Raw genomic sequence first — 20,916 nt, 5'->3', positions numbered from 1 at the left:
GGTGTCAAGCAATTAGGGATGAACAGGAGGAGGGTTATGTGCTGGACAGCACGGCGCCTCAACAGAGCCTTCTCAGATTCAAACCTAAAAACAGTTTTCTAGGGCTTCCCTGGTGGCGCAGTGGTTGAGTCCGCCTGCCGATGCGGGGGATGCGCGTTCGTGCCCCGGTCCGGGAGGATCCCACATGCCGCGGAGCGGCTGGGCCCGTGAGCTGTGGCCGCTGCGCCTGCGCGTCCGGAGCCTGTGCTCCGCAGCGGGAGAGGCCGCAGCAGTGAGAGGCCCGCGTACCGCAAAAATAAAAACCAACAGTTTTCTAGGATACATGGAATGATTAATAACATAAGAATAGAGTGGAATAATCCACATTAGTTTTCCAACTGAGTGTAATTTACCTTCTTAAGAAATAATGATTTCCCCCCGTCATTGTACAATTGAGATCTGTCATTCATAATGTTACCTGGATGATCTAAACATTAACATATTTAAAACTAGCAGGCTTCTCAGGGACAGGTTTAGATTCCTGCCAACCAAGGTGAACTGTTCTTGTGGAGCATGAAGTTGTTGGCAAATGAGGTCAGAGGCACAGCTGCGGAGGTCAGTCATGGGTGCTTTTGACGGCCATGGTCCAGAGAAGGGGATGGTCTGTTTCCACAGTCACAACACCAGATCCATCGTAGGTATTGGAAGTGCTGACCAGTGTTCCGAAACTCATCCTATGATTTGCTGTAAGAAAATAAGAAAATAAGTTTGGTGAGAGCCAAGCTCCCTCCAGTGGAGAATGGCTTTGTCAAGAGTTACCAAAAAGCAATTAAGCACACACTTTGATAGATGATCTGTAAAATGTGGGATAGGTTAACTTAATACCTGCCCTGCAAACAGATTGTACCTTTTTTTTCTCCTGTGCTTATACAGTTAGGCCCCCACCAGCCATCTGCTTCATACCTAGGAGTGTACATATGTCAGTCCCAGTCTCTGGCGGGGAATGGGGAGTTAGTGTTTGATGGGGGCAGTGTTTCAGTTTAGGAGAAAAATTCAGTAGATGGGTGATGGTGAGAGTTGCACAGCAGTACGAATGTACTTAGAGCCACTGAACTGTACAGTTAAATACGGTTAAAACAGTATGTTTTATATTATGTGACTTTTACCACAATAAAAAATTTTTTTTAAAATATGGGATAGGTGAAATGTATGATATGAGATTCTAAACCTGAAAGTTTCTATAGCTTGTTATAACCAGTCTTGCTGGAGTTGGTTATTGGTTATTTACCAGTTTGGGATATATGTCACTCTCAATACTAAATTTCATTAAATTTTTTTTTTTCTTTACCAGTTGTAAAACCAAAACCCATTTCTGTAATAGGTTACTTCCTTGCCTGGGTGCAATTTTAATTTTTTCACGGGCCCAGCCGCTCTGCGGCATGTGGGATCCTCCCGGACCGGGGCACGAACCCGTGTCCCCTGCATCAGCAGGCGGACTCTCAACCACTGCGCCACCAGGGAAGCCTCAGAATTAACATTTTTATATTTGACTAAGCTCTATAAAAATACAGTTTTAGTTTTAATTATAAATGATATGGGGCAGAAAGCTAATTACTTAAAAAAAAAAAGCATGGGATTTTGGTCATTTTTTCTCATAAAGAAAAGCCAAAGTGAACAAGGCTTGCTTTCTGTAAAATTAATCAGAACCCGGAGGTCAAAAAGCAGACTTCCAAATGTGTAATCTTGAGCATGCCAGTTAAACTCAGCATATAATGAGGGCACAAGATGAGATAATCCTTTAAATTACTTAATTATGAAAATAAAGGCTTTGGAGTTAAGGTATATTATTAGAATTTATATATTTATAAATTACATAATTACATATAAATTACGTTTATATATATATATATGTATTTCCTATCAAGTTCGTTGAAGTTAATGCCTGGGCATCCATTGATAACCTCACTTCCTTTTGCTTATAAAAGAGCAGTTCACGGTATCAACATGACTTGAAACCATGACTGTCCTACAAACATTCCTTGATAATCATTACCGATTTCTTCGCTAAGAAATTAGAAAGAGAAAAGTAAACAAATGTTATGGAGAGAAATAAACAAATGTCAGAGTCAGAAAAGGCCCCTTTTCCTTCATACAAAGTTCAACTATGAAGTTACACAGCTTTGGAGTAAATAATTCAATTATAATGGTCACTTCCCGCTAGAGGGAGCCTGTTATCTTTCTGAGGAAATCTTGAAAAGGCAATTTAAAAATTCAGAAGTAGTATTATAGGATAATATAACATCAGTAATTCACACAGTTTACTTATTAAAACTCAAACTATTTCTTTACTAATTACTAACGTGATTAGTAAACTGTCAACACGTTTACTAATGCAAACATGAAGTTATAAAGTAAAACTACAGGAATACAAGAGTGAACCTCGTGTGACTGTTGCCCTAACAGGTAACTCAGTGCAAGAAGCTTTCGCCTCTCAGTAATCTGGAGCTTTTCTGAGATGATGTTTCTGAATGATATTTATGATAAGCACATAAATTTACAAATCCAGACACTATTACATAGATAGTGAATCTGTCAAGGAAAGAAGCCTTGCTCTCCTGAAGGGTGACCGTGCCTGGAATCCGGGTGCACCAGATCCCTACTGACATCCATCCCAGGCCCAGGGTTCCCAACAGCCCTCTGAGGAAAGGGCTGGGGAACAGTTTACACATTTCATATCATTTATTCAGAAGGGCAATTTAGGGTGCTTCAGCGGACCAGCTGTACAGTGGAAACCCCCCAGTGAAGCACCAGGTGCACACAACCCACCTGAACGTGAAACAACGTGTTTAAGATTCTGGCAGCTAATTAAGTTAAAATCCTGTTTTTTACCTGGGCGCAAAGGACATTGAGTGCAAAATTATTTCTCTAGTTTGTAGTTGCATGTAAATTCCTTTCTGATTTTCTGAAGGTAGACTATGGATTTTGGATTATCCTAGGTAGAAAACTATATTATATATATTGGCTTTTCTAAGACATTGTTGCATCCTAATTAATTCTTAAATGGAAAAAGAAGTGAAATAGCTTTATTAGGGTATGAGAAGGTACAGTTTTTACTTTGCATGAAATATATAAGGCCATTATTATCCAGGCTTATAAATCATGTTTTCTTTGTATTTTGTAACGTTAAAAGAACCAGTTATTAAACATTTCTTAGTTGGCTTTGGGCTGCTGTAACAAAATGCCATAGGCTGGGTCGCTTAAATAGCAGACATTATTGCTCACAGTTCAGGAGCTTGGGAAGTCCTAGATCACGGTGCCAACGTGGTTGAGTTCTGGTAAGAACTGTCTTCCTGGCTGGTTTTCAGACAGCTGCCTTCTTGCTGTATCCTCATATGGCGGAGAGATCTCCTGCCTCTTCCTCTTTTTATAAGGGCACTAATCCATCATGAGGGTCCCACCCTCATGATCTAATCCAACCCTAATTATCTCCCAAAGGCCCCACCTCCAAATACCATCACATTGGGGGTTATGGCTTCAATATGTGAATTTGGGGGGACTCAAATACTCAGTCCATAATAATAGTTACAGTTAATTAAAGGTTACAGTGAAATTCATTTGATTATCTCCAACTTTATGGAAAGTAGAATAAAAATGATAGAAAAAAAAGATGAATAAACTGAAACACAAAATCATGAAATTCTATTGACTATGTCACTGCAATTATTTTGGAGTATGTTTTCTCCAAAGAATCATGCTTTTGGACAAAATTTTCAAAAGTCTTCCTTAGAAGAAAATCTTTTTTTTAAAGAAAATATTTGGAATTAATACTGAACTCCCCTCTCCCCAGATGTTTGAGGGTCAATCATGAAATAAAATACATGAGACTGACAGAGAGATAACTTCCTGCAGATAGCAATACAACAATTACTTCCTTTTATTATTTTTTCTTCCAGTTTTATTGAGAGATAATTGGCTTATAATAACACTGTATAAACTTAAGGTGTATGGCAAAATGACTTGACATATGTATATATTGTGAAATGATTATCAAAATAAGTTTAGTTAACATCCATCACCTTATATAATTACATCAGTAATTATAAGTAATTTTTCCTTGTGAGAAGTAATTTTTATAATTTTATAAAAATTTTTTATAAATTTATAAATTATAAGTAATTTTTATAATTTTATAAATTATAAGTAATTTTTCCTTGTGAGAACTTTGGTGTCTACTCTTTTACCAACTTTCAAATATACAGTACAGCCTTGGCAATGATACTTGTCATGTTGAACATTACACAGCCAGTACTTAAATTTATCTTAAAACTGGAAGTTGATATCTTTTGACCCCCTTCACCTCATTCTCTCCACCCTCTGCCTCTGGTAACCACAAATCTGATCCTTTTTGCTATAAATTTGAGTTTTTTAGCTACCACATTATAAGTGAGATGGTACAGTATGTGTCTTTCTCTGTGTGACATTTCATTTAGCATAATGCCCTCAAGGTCCATTCATATTGTTGCAATAGCAAATAATTAACTGTTCCTTTTTATGGCTGAACAGTATTCCACTGTATCTACACCACATCTTTATCTATTCATCTGTCAGTGGAAACTTAGGTTGTTTCCATGTCTTGGCTATTGTAAGTAATGCTGTAATGAACATGAACATGGGAGTGCAGTTATCTTTTTGACATAGTTATTTTGTTTCCTTTGGATATATACCCAGAAGTGGGATTGCTGGTAATATGGTAGTTTTATGTTTAAGTTCTTTGAGAAACCTCCATACTGTTTTCCATAGTGGCTGTACCAATTTACATTCCCACCAACAGTGCACAAAGGTTCCCTTCTCTCCATATCCTCTCCAGAACTTGTTCTCTTGTCTTTTTGATGACAGCCAACCTAATAGGTATGAGGTCATAACTTATTGCGGTTTTGATTTGATTTCCCTGACTAGTGTTGTTATCTACCCTTTTCATGTACCTATTGGCCATCTGTATGTCTTCTTGGAAAAATGTCTATTCAGATCCTTTGGCCATTTTTAACTTATTTTTTTTTCTTTTGAGTTGTGTGAGTTCTTTATATATTTTGAATATTAACCCCTTCTCAGATACGATTTGCAAATATCTTATCACATTGCTTAGGTTGTCTTTTCATTTTGTTATTGTTTCTTTTCCTGTGCAGAAGCTTTTTAGTTTGGTGTAGTCCTACTTGTTTATTTTTTATTTTGTTGCTCGTGCTTTAGTCTTTTGTGCTTTGGTCTTTTGCCAAGACCCATGTCAAGAAGCTTTATTCCTGTGTTTTCTTCCAGGAGTTTTATGGTTTCAGGTCTTATGTTTAATTTCTTAATCCATTTTGAGTTAATTTTTGGGAGTGATGTAAAATAGGGATCTAGTTTTACTCTTTTACATGTGACTATCCAATTTCCCAGCACCATTTATTAAATGGACTGTCTTTTCTCCATCGAGTATTCTTGGCTCTCTTTTCATGTTAGCTCACTGTATGTGTTGGTTCTCAATTTCTGGGTTCTCAATTCTGTCGTATTGGTTTATGTTTCTGTTTTTATGCCAGTACTGTAATGCTTTTATTATTATATCTTTATAATATAGTTTGAATTCAGGAAGTGTGATGCCTCCAGCTTTGTTCTTTCTCAGGATTGCTTTGGCTGTTCAGGGTCTTTTGTAGTTTCATATGAATTTTAGGATTTCTCTTTCTTCTGTAAGAAGTGCCATTGGAATCTTGATGGGGATTGCAGTGAATCTATAGGTGGCTTTGGGTGGTATAGATATTTTAACAATATTAATTCTTCCAATCCATGAGCATGGAATATCTTTCCATTTATTTTAATCTTCAATTTCTTTCATCAATGTATTATAGTTTTCAGTGTAGAGATCTTTCATCTCCTTGGTTAAATTTATTCCTAAGTATTTTATTGTTCTCGATGATACTGTAAATGAGATTATTTTTCAGATAACTCATTCTTAGTGTCTAGAAATACTTTTGATTTTTGTATGTTGAATTCTGTATCTTACAACTTTACTGAATTCATTGATCTAACAGTTTTGTTTTTTTTTTTGGTTCAGTGTTTAGGCTTTTCTATACATAAAATCATGTCATCTACAAACAGAGATAATTTTGGGTCTTCCTTTTCAATTTGGAAGGCTTTTCTTTCTTTTTGTTGCCTGCTTTCTCTGGCTTGGACTTCCAGTGCCATGTTGAATAGAAGTGGTGAGAGTGGACATCCTTGTCCTGTTGGAAAAGCCTTCAGTCTTTCACCATTGAGTATGATGTTAGCTGTGGGCTTGATATATATAGCCTTACTTTACTGTATTGAGGTGCATTCCTTTTCTATAGCTAGTTTGTTGAGAGTTTTTATCATGAACAGATGTTAAATTATGTCAAATGCTTTTTCTGCATCTATTGAGATGATCATACAATTTTTATCTTTCATTCTATTAATGTAATATATCACATTTATTGATTTGCATATATTGAACCATCCTTGCATCCCAGGGATGAATCCTACTTGGTCATGGTGTATGATCCTTTTAATGTGCTGCTGAATTAGGTTTGCTGTTTTGTTGAGAATTTTTGCATCTATATTCATCAGTGATATTGGCCTGTGGTTTTCTTTTCTTGTAATGTCCTATTTGACTTTGATATCAGGGTAATACTAGCCTTGTAAAATGAGTTTGGAAGTGTTCTCTCCTCTTCAGTATTTCTGTATATTTTGAGAAGGACTGCTGTTAATTCTTCATTAAATGTTTGGTAAAATTTACCAGTGAAGACATCTAGTCCTGGACTTTTTTTGGGAGATTTTTGATTAACAATTCAATACCCTACTAGTAATTGGTCTGTTCGGATTTTCTAGTTCTTCCTAATTCAGTCATGATAGGTTCTAGGTTTCTAGTAATTTATCCACTTTTTCTATGTGTTGGTATGTAGTTGGTCACTGAAGACTCTTATGAACCTTTGTATTTCTATATTATCAGTTGTAAAGTCCCCTCTTTCATTTAAAATTTTGTTAATTTGAGATCTCTCTCTTCCCCTTGGTTAGTCTCAATAAAGATTTCTCTGTTTTGTTTACCTTTTCAAAGAGCCAGCCCTTAGTTTTATTCAGTTTTCTCTATTTCTTTCCTGGTCTCTATTTATTTATGCTCTAAACTTTATTTCCTTTTTTGGCCAACTTTGGGCTTAGTTTGTTCTTCATCTTCTAGATACTTGAGGTGTAAAAGTTCGGTTGTTTATTTGAGATCTATTTCTTGAGGTATGCATTTATAGATATGAACTTCCCTCTGAGACCTGCTTTTGCTGCATCCCATAAGTTTGTATGTTTTGTTCCCATTTTCATTTGTCTCAAGATACTTTTAAATTTCTCATTTAATTTCATCTTAGATCGATCTACTGGTTGTTCAGGATAGTACTGTTTAATTTCCATGTATTCATGAGTTATCCAGTTTTACTCCTTTTACCAATTTCTAGTTTCATACCATTGTGGTCAGAGGAGATATTAGGTATGATTTTAGTCTTGGTTAATTTGCTAAGACTTGTTTTGTGGCCTAATGCATGATCTATGCTAGAAAATGTTCTGTGTGCATTTGAGAAGAATGTGTATCCTGCTGTTGTCAGACAAAGTATTCTGTATATGTCTGTTACAACTTAGTCAACAGTGTTGTTCAAATCCATTGTTTCCTTATTGATTTTCTGTCTGAATGATCTATTGGTTATTGAATGTGGGGTATTAAAGTCCCCAACTATTTGTTGTTTATTTGTTTATTTCTCCTTATAATTCTGTTAATGTTTGCTTTATATAGTTAGGTGCTCTGATGTTGGGTGGGTGCATAAATATTTACAATTGGTGTATCTTTTTGAAGGATTGACCCCTTTATTGTTATATAGTGAAGTTCTTTCTCTTTCTGTCATTTTTAGCTTAATGAGTGATATGAGTATAGCTACCTTTGTTTTTTCTTCGTTATCATTTGCTTGAAATATCTTTCTCCATCCTTTCAGTCTCAGTCTGTGTCTTTGAAGCTAAAGTGAGTCTCCTGTAGGCAGTATATTGTTTGATATTGTTTTTAAGTCATTCGTCCAATTTTGTGTCTTTGATTGGAGAATTTTATCCATTATGCTTAAAGTAATTATTGATGGATAAGGATTTACTATTGCCATTTTCTTACTTGTTTTGCTGACTGTTTTGTAGCTCGGTTATTCCTTGCTTCTTATTCTGCTGTCTTCTTTTGTGTTGATGACTTTTTTTGTATTGGTATACTTTCACTTGATCCTGATCTTTTCTGTAATAGGTTTTTCCTCTGTGGTTACCATGAGCCTTATATAAACTATCTTATATTTATAATATCCTATTTTAAGCTGACGACAACTTAACTTCAATAGCATCTCTAAAATTACAATTTACTTCTCCCCCATCACGTTACAATTTACATATTTTTTATATTATGTATACAGTAACAGACTATTGAAGTTATGGGTTTTTCTTAATACATTTTAAAACTTTTAAACTAGAGTTGTAAGAGAATTGTGTACCACTATTGCCATATTAAATAACTTTGATTATTTACCAATACCAGGAAGTCTTATACCTGTGTTCATCTGATGTTATCATGTAAATTAGCATCACTTTATTCCGCTTGAAGAACTCCCTTTAGCATTTCTTGTAAGGAGGCCTAGTGGTGATAAACTCAATCAGCTTTCATTTGTTCAGGCACTTATTTATCTCCCCTTCATTTCTGAAGGACAGGTTTGCCAGGTATAGTATTATTGTTGACAGATTTTTTTTTTTTTTTTGCGGTACGCGGGCCTCTCACTGTTGTGGCCTCTCCCATTGCGGAGCAAAGGCTCTGGACGTGCAGGCTCAGCGGCCATGGCTCACAGGCCTAGCTGCTCCATGGCATGTGGGATCTTCCTGGACTGGGGCATGAACCCGCGTCCCCTGCATCGGCAGGCGGACTCTCAACCACTGCGCCACCAGGGAAGCCAGACAGATTTTTTTCTTTCAATATTTTGAATATATTACCCATTCTCTACTGGCCTGAAATTCTCTTTCTGTCTTTGACTTTTGGAACTATTTGGTTTAATCTATTTGGGGTCCTTTGGGCTTTGGGCCTCATGGATTTGTATGTCCATTTCTTTTCTCATTTTCAGCCGTTATTTGCTTTATATACACTTTCTGTCCCTTTCTCTTTCTCCTTCTGGGGTACCCATAATGCAGATATTGTTTCTTCTGATGGTGTCCTATAAGTTCCATAGGCTTTCTTCACTCTTTTTCATTCTTTTTTTCCTCTGACTGGATAAATTCAAATACCCTGTCACTGATTCTTTCTCTGTCACTGATTCTTTCTTCTGCATGGTCAATTCTGATTTTGAAGCTCTCTATTGAACTTTACAGTTCAGTCATTGTATTCTTTAGCTCTAGGACTTCTGTTTGGTTTATTTTTGATGGTTTCTATTTTTTTTCTTCATCTCGTTTTGTTCATGCAGTTTTTTCCCCCGAATTTTGTTATCTGTCTTGTAGTTCACTAAACTTCTTTTAAGAGGATTATTCTGAATTCATTGAAGTTCATAAATTTCTATTTCTTTAGTGTCAATTATTGGCATTTTATTAGTTTCCATTGGTGGTGGTGTTTACCTGATTTTTCCTGATCCTTGATTTCTTACATTGGTATCAGCACATTTGAGTAAACAGTCTCTTCTTCTAGACTTTACAGGTGTGCCTTGGCAGAGACAGTCCTTCACCAGTCAGCTCAGCTTGGGGTTCTGGACATGTGAGCTGACAGACTCCTTGGGCAGGGGGAGCCTGCTATTAGGGTCTTCTTTGGGGGCAAGGCCACTGCCTGAGCTCTGAGGTTGTGGGGTATGTGTTGTGGCTGAAAACAGTTGGATGGGACTGCTGGCTTGGTTCTTTGCCCAAGTGAGGCTGTTGGATGGGGCTCTGTAGTTGCCTGGGTTCTCTGGTCAGGTTTCCTGGATGGTCAGACTCGGTACTATATTTAGCAGTAGTTAGGGCTATGATGTAGCTTCCCTGCTTGACCAGGGCAGCAGAATGGACCCCATGGCCAGCACAGCCCATTGTTTAAGGACCCAGATCAGGCAGGATTGTGCGCCAAATTCTCTGGCCACGCAGAGTTGCTGGTTTTGCAGTGCAAATGGTGAGAACCACTGGTTGTGCTCTCTGCTCAGGTATCACTGTAAGTGGGGCTGTAGGATGGGCTATGCCAGCGGTCCCCAACCTTTTTGGCACTGGGGACCGGTTTTGTGGACGACAATTTTTCCATGGACCGGGGTGGGAGGTGGGGGGATGGTTCAGGCGGTACTGCAAGGGGGAGCGAAGGGGAGCAGCAGATGAAGCTTTACTCCTAGCCTGCTGCTCACCACCTGCTGTGCGGCCCAGCTCCTAATAGGCCACAGACCGATACTGGTCTGTGGCCCAGGGGTTGGGGACCCCTGGGCTACAGTTTCCCATGTGCCTGGTTAGGTTTCCTGGTTGGGCATGCTGAAGGCTGTATTTAACAGTGGGTAGGGCTATGAATTAGTTTCCCTGCCTGGGCGGAGCCACCAGACAGGCTCTGCAGATGGGCAGGGCCACTGGCCAGGCTCTCCATTCAAGTGCTGCTGTAACTGTGGTTGCAGGATGAGCTACACAGATTCCCAGGAGCTCTGGTTAGGTTTCCTGGTCGGTAGGGCTGGAGGTGGTATTCAGCAATGGGTGGGGCTATGAATTAGCTTTCCTGTCCAGATGGAGTGGCAGAACAGGCTCCATGGCTGGCAAGGGCTCACTGTCTGGAGTCCTGAATCAGGCAGATCTGTGCCCTGCCAAGTTCCCTGGTCAGAATGGACCACGATCTTGGCTCTGCAGACGAGCAGAGCTGCTGGTTGGGACTTCTACTTGGGCACCACTGGGAGGAGGAACAGGGCCACAGTCCGAGCACTCGTTGCTATAAATCCCTCCCCCCTTCTCTGTCACAGTCACGTCCCCAAGTCCCCTTAGATGCCCATAAGGCAAGACCTGAGAAGGCATCCTGAGAAATGACCCATGATGCTGGAGGAGCCGGGTGTCCACCTGGACTTTCTTTTCCCCCGGAGGAACTGCAGGCCTGGGGAGCCAGCCTGGGGGAGGAGTGATGTGGTCAGGGTGCAGCTGCTCCTCTTAACTTTTCTAATGTGGTCCTACCTCATTCTCTGTGATACAGGGGGTGCCTTCAGCCCCACCCCTGTATTCTAGGATTTTCACAATGGTGTCTTGTCTATAGATAGTTATTAGTTGGTCTTCTTGTGAAGGGGACTGAGGTTGGGAATGACCTATGTTTCCATCTTGATGATGTCACTCCTTCACAAATTAACTTCTTCATTTCTACTCCAGAGGACTCATCCAAAACTTTGGCTAGCTGAACATTTACTTTCAATTCAACATTTAGAACCTATCTAGATTCAGATTTTTTCCATTTTTATTTGCAGAGAGTACAGCAGAGCTAAACATAGTTGTTCTGGGACAACCAGTCACTCGGATCAAGCCCTGTTTTTAACTATAGACAAACATAAAAGTGATAGCCATGTGTAAGACGATAAGCAATCTGTGATGAACATAACCTAAAATTGCTTGCTCTGTTTGAATATAAAAGTTGTGTCTTATCTATTTGCTTCAAAGACATGATCATCAGTTGTTTTAAGGACAGTTGTAGTCTAATGATAGAATATTGGCTGGTGAGGATGGGTTAAGTTCCTCTTCCAGTGAAATTTAATGTGAATTACATTAGGGAACACAGAGGCATAGTCTGACTCTGAGCTTTTCATATTTTAGAGAAACAGAACTTAAAAATATGAAAAACATGAAAACTGGTTTTACAATTTTCATCTATTATTTCAAAGTATTTTCTTTCCCAAAGGAAAGGTTGAGAATTAGGCATTTAATATTCTGTTGTTTTCAGTGATGTCCTATAGCTTTTCTCCAAAGCTGGAAAGACTGAAGACTGCAAAGCAGAGGCTGGCAAATTGGTAGAATTCAAGTATTCAGCTCTTTTCCTGTCAGTTGGAGGGAGGTAGGGCCATTTGTCCTGGCTTCCTACCTTACCTCTGCAAGCTGGTTTAGTGGGCTGTGCTCTTTTGAACTGGTTGACAGAGTGTAAAGGAGTACTTTGGAGGCCTCTGATGCTCTCAAGCATTAGAAAGCAAGAGCAGGAAGCATTTGTTCCCTCTGCACCTGTGTGATTGCTCTGCTCAGGTGTTTTTTTACAGAGGAGGCATCTTGCTGTCAAAAACTATGAACCCCGTCATGATGAGGTTAATAAGTCAGACCTAGGTTCAAACCTTGGCTTTACCACTCTCTAGCTGTATATGAACTCAGTTATTTAACCTTCTGACTTCAGTTTCCTCATATGCAAAATGTGGATAATAATGTCTGCTTCACAGGGAAGTTGTATGGATTATATAGTCAAAATTCTAACACACAGTAAGTATTCAAGGAATTTCCATCCCTTTTGCTTTCTTCTGTTATTTTGTCAATAAAGTAGACCAGATTTTCCTCTCCTACCTTAAGAGTCTTTTAAAATGAAAAAAGAGAGATGTCATGATTTGAACAATAAGCAAATGCCTTAATTCAAGTGACTAGTTTATAGCCAGCTGAGAGACAGAATGAGATAAACTTTGCCAGGCTAGGTTATGTGTGATGCTTAAAATCATTTCAGGTGTCATCTGCATACATGTACAAACTCATTTGTCTGACAGATATTTATGAAGGTTATACCCTGTGCTGGCATTAAGGATACAAACGTGAGTGTGTCTGCTTTCAAAGACTTCACATTTTAGTAAAAGGTGAAGACGTATATATAGTCCAATTCAGTGGATAGGATGGAAGCAGGAGGCAGGAGCTAATGAGGATGGAGCTGGAATGGGCTATATATTCTAGTGGAATGGGGAGGAATCCCCCAGAGGCCTGGCTTCCCAAGAATCTGTGGATTGACACTGGTTATCTGATAAAAATAAATTATTTAAAAGGTAATGCAAATGTATCTAAAAATCAACAAAACTGAGAGAGTAAAAGAGAAGGGAGTGAACAAACTTTGTCTGGGAGATGCTACTCAAAGAGGTGGTATTTGGGATGGAGTAATTCTCATTCATTCAAGACATTATCTGAGCACTTACAGTGTTCAAGGCACAGCGGGCTTTTATCTGTAGTTTACAGATGAGGAAAATGAAGCTCAGAGAGGTTAAATCCACAGGCTATGATGATCATAAAAATTGTTAGACACATGTTACTATGGGAGGTTAAAGCAATACTTTGAAGAGCTCTAAAAAGAGGATTGATGGTAGTCTGTTTCCCTGAAGTATAGAACTGTCAACAGCCTGACAGAGTAGGGTAAGTGGATGACTTAGGGAGACCGATAAAACCACTCTAAGACTTAAAGTAGTACTGTTTCTACCACACAGATACATGTTTAATAAACCTATTATGATGAATCCCAAGGTTCCCTACCATCCTGGAATATAAGGTTAAGTTCTAGGAGTTAATTAGACTTACTGGACATCATTAACTACTTCAACATAATGGAACCACTGTATGCTCTACATCCATCAGTTATTCTCTGAGGATGCTTAGCCCCATTGGAGTAATGGCTATACATTAAGAAAATGTGACTCAGATTTTGTTAGCATTAAAGCAAACCATACTACCTCTAAAATCAGTTCACTGTGACTGGTCTTTACAATTTTAATTTTTTGAACTAGAGATCTTAAAAATGTCTTTGTATGTATATACGTGAGACAAACTTTCTATTTAAAAATTGCTAATTTACACTTTAAAATAGGAACTTCTGGCAGGATTATTACTATTAAAATTGTATCCTATAAAACAGCATTTAGACTTATAGTGGTTCTTGAAACTTTTAAAAAATTAAATTGCTATATTACATTTTCATTTTCTTAAAGGCAGAAAGTCAAACTATTTCTAGTTTAGAGGTGTAGAGTACGTGCAGCATCTACTCTTAGCAAGTTTCAAATATTCAATTCAGTATTATTAACTATAGTCATCATGCTGTATATCACATCCCCATGACTTATTTATTTTATAACTGGAAGTTTGTACCTTGTGATCACCTTTACTCATTTCTTCCACCCTCTCACCCCCCACTTCTGGCAATCACCAGTATGTTCTTTGTATCTATGAGACTGGTTTTTAGTGTATTTTTTACATTCCACATATATATCAGATCATCCTGTGTTTGTCTTTCTCTGTCTGACTTACTTCACTTAGCATAATGCTCTCAGAGTCCGTCCATGTTGCTGCAGATGGCAAGGTTTCCTTCTTTTTTATGGCCAAGTAATATTCCTGTGTGGGTGTGCGTATTTATAAAATCTCACATTTTCTTTATCCATTCATCCACCGATGGACACTTAAAGATCTTAAAGTTGTTTCCATGTCTTGGCTATTGTAAATAATACTGCAGTGAACATGGGGGCACAGATATCCTTTCAAGTTAGCATTTTCGTTTCCTTTGGATAAATATCCAGAAGGGGGATTTCTAGGTTAGATAGAAGTTCTGTTTTCAATTTTTTGAGGAACCTCCCTACTGTTCTCCACCATGGCTGCACCAATTTACATTCCCACCAACAGTGCACGAGGGTTCCCTTCTCTCTACAGCCTTCACAACACTTGTTATTTTGTCTTTTTGATAATAGCCACGCTAACAGGTGTGAGGTGAATATAACTCACTATGGTTTTGATTTGCATTTCCCTGATGATAGTGAGGTTGAGCACATTTTCATGTACCAGTTGTCCATCTGTATGTGTCTCATATGGAAAAAAAGTCTATTCAGATCATCTGCCCATTAAAAAAAATTTTTTTTTGCTATTGTATGAGTGCTTTATATATTTTGAATATTAATTCCTTATCTGATATATTGGCAAACATTTTCTCCCTTTTAGTACGTTGATTTTCAATTTTGTTGATGGTTTCCTTCGCAGAAGATGGCTTCCTTTCCTGCATAGAGGCTTTTTTAGTTCAATGTAGTCCCACTTATTACTTTTTTGCTTTTGTTGCCTTTCCTTTTGGGGTCAAATCAAAACAAATCACTGCAGAGTGGATGGCAAGGAGCTTTTTCTGTATGTTTTCTTCTAGGAGTTTTATGGTTCAGGTCTTACGTTAAAATCTTTAATCCATTTTCAGTTCAGTTTCGTGTATGCTATAAGATAGAGGTCTAGTTTCCTTCTTTTTGCATGTGGACATCTAGTTTTCCCAACACCATTTGTTGAAGAGATTGCCCTTTCTCCATTGTATATTTTTGTCTTTTTTGTTGAAAATTAATTGACCATATATGCATGGGTTTATTTCTGGGCTGTTTGGTTCCACTTGACCTATGTGTCTTCTTTTATTTGAAATATAGTTTACAATCGGGAAGCATGATTCCTCCAGCTTTGTTCTTTTTTTCTTAAGCACTTTTATTGGAGTAAAATTGCTTTATATTGCTCTGTTAGTTGCTGCTGTATAACAAAGTGAATCAGCTATACATAAACATATATCCCCATATCCCCTCCCTCTTGTGCCTCCCTCCCACCTTCCCTATCCCACCCCTCTAGGTGGTCACAAAGCACAGAGCTGATCTCCCTGTGCTATGCGGCAGCTTCCCACTAGCTATCTATTTAACATTTGGTAGTGTATAGATGTCCACGCCACTCTCTCACTTCGTCTCAGCTTACCCTTCCCCCTCCCCGTGTCCTCAAGTCCATTCTCTACGTCTGCGTCTTTATTCCTGTCCTGCCCCTAGGTTCTTCAGAAACTTTTTTTTTCAGATTCCATATATATGTGTTAGCATATGGTATTTGTTTTTCTCTTTCTAACTTACTTCACTCTGTATGACAGACACTAGGTCCATCCACCTCACCACAAATAACTCAATTTTGTTTCTTTTTATGGCTGAGTAATATTTCATTGTATATATGTGCCACATCTTCTTTATCCATTCATCTGTCGATGGACACTTAGGTTGCTTCTCCTGGCTATTGTAAATAGTGCTGCAATGAACGTTTTGGTGCATGACTCTTTTTGAATTATGGTTTTCTCAGGGTATATGCCCAGTAGTGGGATTGCTGGGTCATATGGTAGTTCTATTTGTAGTTTTTTAAGGAACCTCCATACTGTTCTCCATAGTGGCTGTATCAATTTACATTCTCACCAACAGAGCAAGAGGGTTCCCTTTTCTCCACACCCTCTCCAGCATTTATTGTTTGTAGATTTTTTGATGATGGCCACTCTGACCACTGTGAGGTGATACCTCATTGTAGTTTTGATTTGCATTTCTCTCATGATTACTGATGTTGAGCATCCTTTCGTGTGTTTGTTGGCAATCTGTATATCTTCTTTGGAGAAATGTCTATTTAGGGCTCCTGCCCATTTCTGAGGGTTCCCTTTTCTCCACACCCTCTCCAGCATTTATTGTTTGTAGATTTTTTGATGATGGCCACTCTGACCGGTGTGAGGTGATACCTCATTGTAGTTTTGATTTGCATTTCTCTCATGATTACTGATGTTGAGCATCCTTTCGTGTGTTTGTTGGCAATCTGTATATCTTCTTTGGAGAAATGTCTATTTAGGTCTCCTGCCCATTTCTGGATTGGGTTGTTTGTTTTTTTGATACTAAGCTGCATGAGCTGCTTGTATATTTTGGAGATTAATCCTTTGTCAGTTGCTTCATTTGCAAATATTTTCTCCCATTCTGAGGACTGTCTTTCCGTCTTCTTTATGGTTTCCTTTGCTGTGCAAAAGCTTTTAAGTTTCATTAGGTCCCTTTTGTTTATCTTTGTTTTTATCTCCATTTCTCTAGGAGGTGGGTCAAAAAGGATCTTGCTGTGATTTCATAGAGCATTCTGCCTGTTTTCCTCTAAGGGTTTTATAGTGTCTGGCCTTACATTTAAGTCTTTAATCCATTTTGAGCTTACTTTAGTGTATGCTGTTCGGGAGTGTTCTAATTTCATTCTTTTACATGTAGCTGTCCAGTTTTCCCAGCACCACTTGAAGAGGCTGGCTTTTCTCCATTGTATATTCTTGCCTCCTTTATCAAAGATAAGGTGACCATATGTGCATGGGTTTATCTCTGGGCTTTCTATCCTGTTCCATTGATCTATCTTTCTGTTTCTGTGCCCGTACCATACTGTCTTGATTACTGTAGCTTCGTAGTATTGTCTGAAGTCCGGGAGCCTGATTCATCTAGCTCCATTTGTCTTTCTCAAGATTGCTTTGGCTATTTGGGGTCTTTTGTGTTCCCATACAAATTGTGAAATTTTTTTGTTCTAGTTCTGTGAAAAATGCCATTGGTAGTTTGATAGGGATTACATTGAATCTGCTGATTGCTTTCAGTAGTATAGGCATTTTCACAATGTTGATTCTTCCAATCCAAGAACATGGTATATCTCTCCATCTGTCGGTATCATCTTTAATTTCTTTCATCAGTGTCTTATAGTTTTCTGCATACAGGTCTTTTGTCTCCTTAGGTAGATTTATTCCTAGGTATTTTATTCTTTTTGTTGCAATGGTAAATGGGAGTGTTTTCTTAATTTCACTTTCAGATTTTTCATCATTAGTGTATAGGAATGCAAGAGATTTCTGTGCATTAATTTTGCATCCTGCTACTTTACCAAATTCATTGATTAGCTCTAGTAGTTTTCTGGTGGCATCTTTAGGATTCTGTATGTATAGTATCATGTTATCGGCAAACAGTGACAGCTTTACCTCTTTTCCAATTTGGATTCTTTTTCTTTCTTTTTCGTCTCTGATTGCTGTGGCTAAAACTTCCAAAACTATGTTCAATAATAGTGGTGAGAATGGGAAACCTTGTCTTGTTTCTGATCTTAGTGGAAATGGCTTCAGTTTTTCACCATTGAGAATGATGTTGGCTGTGGGTTTGTCATATATGGCCTTTATTATGTTAAGTACCCTCTATGCCTACTTTCTGGAGAGTTTTTATCATTAATGGTTGTTGAATTTTGTCGAAAGCTTTTTTTGCATCTATTGAGATGATCATATGGTTTTTATTCAATTTGTTACTATGGGGTATCACATTGATGATTTGCATACATTGAAGAATCCTTGCATTCCTGGGATAAACCCCACTTTATCATGGTGTATTATCCTTCTAATGTGCTGCTAGATTCTGTTTGCTAATATTTTGTTGAGGATTTTTGCATCTATGTTCATCAGTGATATTGGCCTGTAGTTTTCTTTCTTTGTGACATCTTTGTCTGGTTTTGGTATCAGGGTGATGGTGGTCTCGTAGAATGTGTTTGGGAGTGTTCCTCCCTCTGCCATGTTTTGAAGAGTTTGAGAAGTATAGGTGTTAGCTCTTCTCTAAATGTTTTATAGATTTTGCCTGTGAAGACATCTGGTCCTGGGCTGTTCTTTGTTGGAAGATTTTAAATCAGTTTCAATTTCAGTGCTCGTGATTGGTCTGTTTATATTTTGTTTCTTCCTGGTTTAGTCTCAGAAGGTTGTGCATTTTAAGAATTTGTCCATTTTTCTCCAGGTTGTCCATTTTATTGGCATAGAGTTGCTTGTAGTAATCTCTCATGATCCTTTGTATTTCTGCAGTGTCAGTTGTTGCTTCTCCTTTTTCATTTCTAATTCTGTTCATTTGAGTCTTCCCCCATTTTTTCCTGATCAGTCTGGCTAATGGTTTATCAATTTTGTTTATCTTCAAATTACCAGCTTTTAATTTTATTGATCTTTGCTATTGTGTCCTTCATTTCTTTTTATTTCTGATCTGATCATTATGGTTTCTTTCCTCCTGCTAACTGTGTGGTTTTTTGTTCTTCTTTCTCTAATTGCTTTAGGTGTAAGGTTAGGTTGTTTATTTGAGATGTTTCTTATTTCTTGAGGTAGGATTGTATTGCTATAAACTTCCCTCTTAGAACTGCTTTTGCTGCATCCCATAGGTTTTGGGTCATTGTGTTTTCATTGTTGTTTGTTTCTAGGTATTTTTGATTTCTTCTTTGATTTCTTCAGTGGTCTCTTGGTTATTTACTGGTGTGTTGTTTAGCCTCTATGTGTTTGTATTTTTTACAGTTTTTTTTCCTGTAACTGATATCTAGTCTTACAGTGTTGTGGTCAGAAAAGATATTTGATATGATTTCAAGTTTCTAAAATTTACCAAGGCTTGATTTGTGACCTAAGATATGGTCTATCCTGGAGAATGCTCCATGAGCACTTGAGAAGAAAGTGTATTTTGCTTTTTTTGGATGGAATGTCCTATAAATATCAACTAAGTCCATCTTGTTTAATGTGTCATTTAAAGCTTGTGTTTCCTTATTTATTTTCATTTTGGATGATCAATCTGTCCACTGGTGAAAGTGGGGTGGTAAAGTCCCCTACTATGATCGTGTTACTGTCGATTTCCCCTTTATGGCTGTTATCATTTGCCTTTTGTATTAAGGTGCTTCTGTGTTGGGAGCATAAATATTTACAATTGTTGTATCTTCTTCTTGGATCGATCCCTTGATCATTATGTAGTGTCCTTCTTTGTCTCTTGTAATAGTCTTTATTTTAAAGTCTATTTTGTCTGATATGAGAATTGCCACTCCAGCTTTCTTCTGATTTACATTTGCATGGAATATCTTTTTCCATCCCCTCACTTTCAGTCTGTATGTGTCTGTAGGTTTGAAATGGGTCTCTTGTAGACAGCATAGACACAGGTCGTGTTTTGGGATCCATTCAGCCAGTCTATGTCTTTTGGTTGGAGCATTTCATCCATTTACATGTAAGGTAATTATCGATATGTATGCTCCTATTACCATTTCCTTAATTGTTTTGTGTTTGTATTTGTAGGTCTTTTCCTTCTCTTGTGTTTCCTGCCTAGAAAAGTTCCTTTAGCATTTGTTGTAAAGCAGGTTTGGTGGTGCTGAATTCTCTTAGCATTTGCCTGTCTGTAAAGGTTTTAATTTCTCCATCGAATTTGAATGAGATCCTTGCTGGGTAGAGTAATCTTGGTTGTAGGTTTTCCCCTTTCATCACTTTAAATATGTCCTGCCACTCCCTTCTGGCTTGCAGAGTTTCTGCTGAAAGATCAGCTGTTAACCTTATGGGGATTCCCTTGTATGTTATTTGTTGCTTTTCCCTTGCTGCTTTTAATATTTTTCTTTGTATTTAATTTTTGATAGTTTGATTAATATGTGTCTTGGCATGTTTCTCCTTGGATTCATCCTGTATGGAACTCTCTGTGCTTCTTGGACTTGGGTGACTATTCTCTTTCCTGTATTAGTGAAGTTTTCAAGTATAATCTCTTCAAGTATTTTCTCAATCCCTTTCTTCTTCTTCTGGGAACCCTGTAATTTGAATGTTGGTGCATTTAATGTTGTCCCAGAGGTCTCTGAGACAGTCCTCGCTTCTTTTCATTCTTTTTTCTTTATTCTGCTCTGCAATAGTTATTTCCACTATTTTATCTTCCAGGTCACTTATCCGTTCTTCTGCCTCAGTTATTCTGCTATTGATTCCTTCTAGAGTATGTTTAATTTCACTTATTGTGTTGGTCATCATTGTTTGTTTGCTCTTTAGTTCTTTTAGGTCCTTTTTAAACGTTTCTTGTATCTTCACCATTCTATTTCCAAGATTTTGGATCCTCTTACTATCATTACTATGAATACTTTTTCAGGTAGGCTGCCTATTTCCTCTTCATTTGTTTGGTCTGGTGGGTTTTTACCTTGCTCCTTCATCTGCTGTGTGTTTCTCTGTCTTCTCATTTTGCCTGCCTTACTGTGTTTCACAGGCTGCAGGTTTGTAGTTCCTGTTGTTTTTGGTGTCTGCCCCCAATGGGTAAGGTTGGTTCAGTGGGTTGTGTTGGCTTCCTGGTGGAGGGGACTGGTGCCTGTGTTCTAGTGGGTGAGGCTGGATCTTGTCTTTCTGGTGGGCAGGTCCACGTCTGGTGGTGTGTTTTGGGGTATCTGTGG

The 20,916-nt window shown here is 38.1% G+C and overlaps 1 protein-coding gene across 2 annotated transcripts in view; it reads right to left on the bottom strand.

Moving 5' to 3' along the window:
- Positions 1 to 233: 233 nt before the first annotated feature.
- The window catches only part of TPK1 (thiamin pyrophosphokinase 1), a 329,713-nt gene continuing 309,030 nt past the window's right edge, over positions 234 to 20,916 (bottom strand). For both annotated transcript variants that reach the window (XM_024758048.1, XM_024758049.1), the window contains one exon: positions 234 to 723. In XM_024758048.1, the coding sequence (XP_024613816.1) occupies positions 596 to 723 (128 nt within the window). In that variant the 3' untranslated portion in view covers positions 234 to 595. The remainder of the gene's footprint in view (positions 724 to 20,916) is intronic.

This window comes from Neophocaena asiaeorientalis, unplaced genomic scaffold, assembly GCF_003031525.2.
Source record: "Neophocaena asiaeorientalis asiaeorientalis breed wild unplaced genomic scaffold, Neophocaena_asiaeorientalis_V1.1 scaffold206, whole genome shotgun sequence".
Lineage (NCBI taxonomy): Eukaryota > Metazoa > Chordata > Mammalia > Artiodactyla > Phocoenidae > Neophocaena > Neophocaena asiaeorientalis.
Note: the sequence above shows the minus strand (reverse complement) of the source record. Positions and strands in the feature narration are given on the sequence as shown.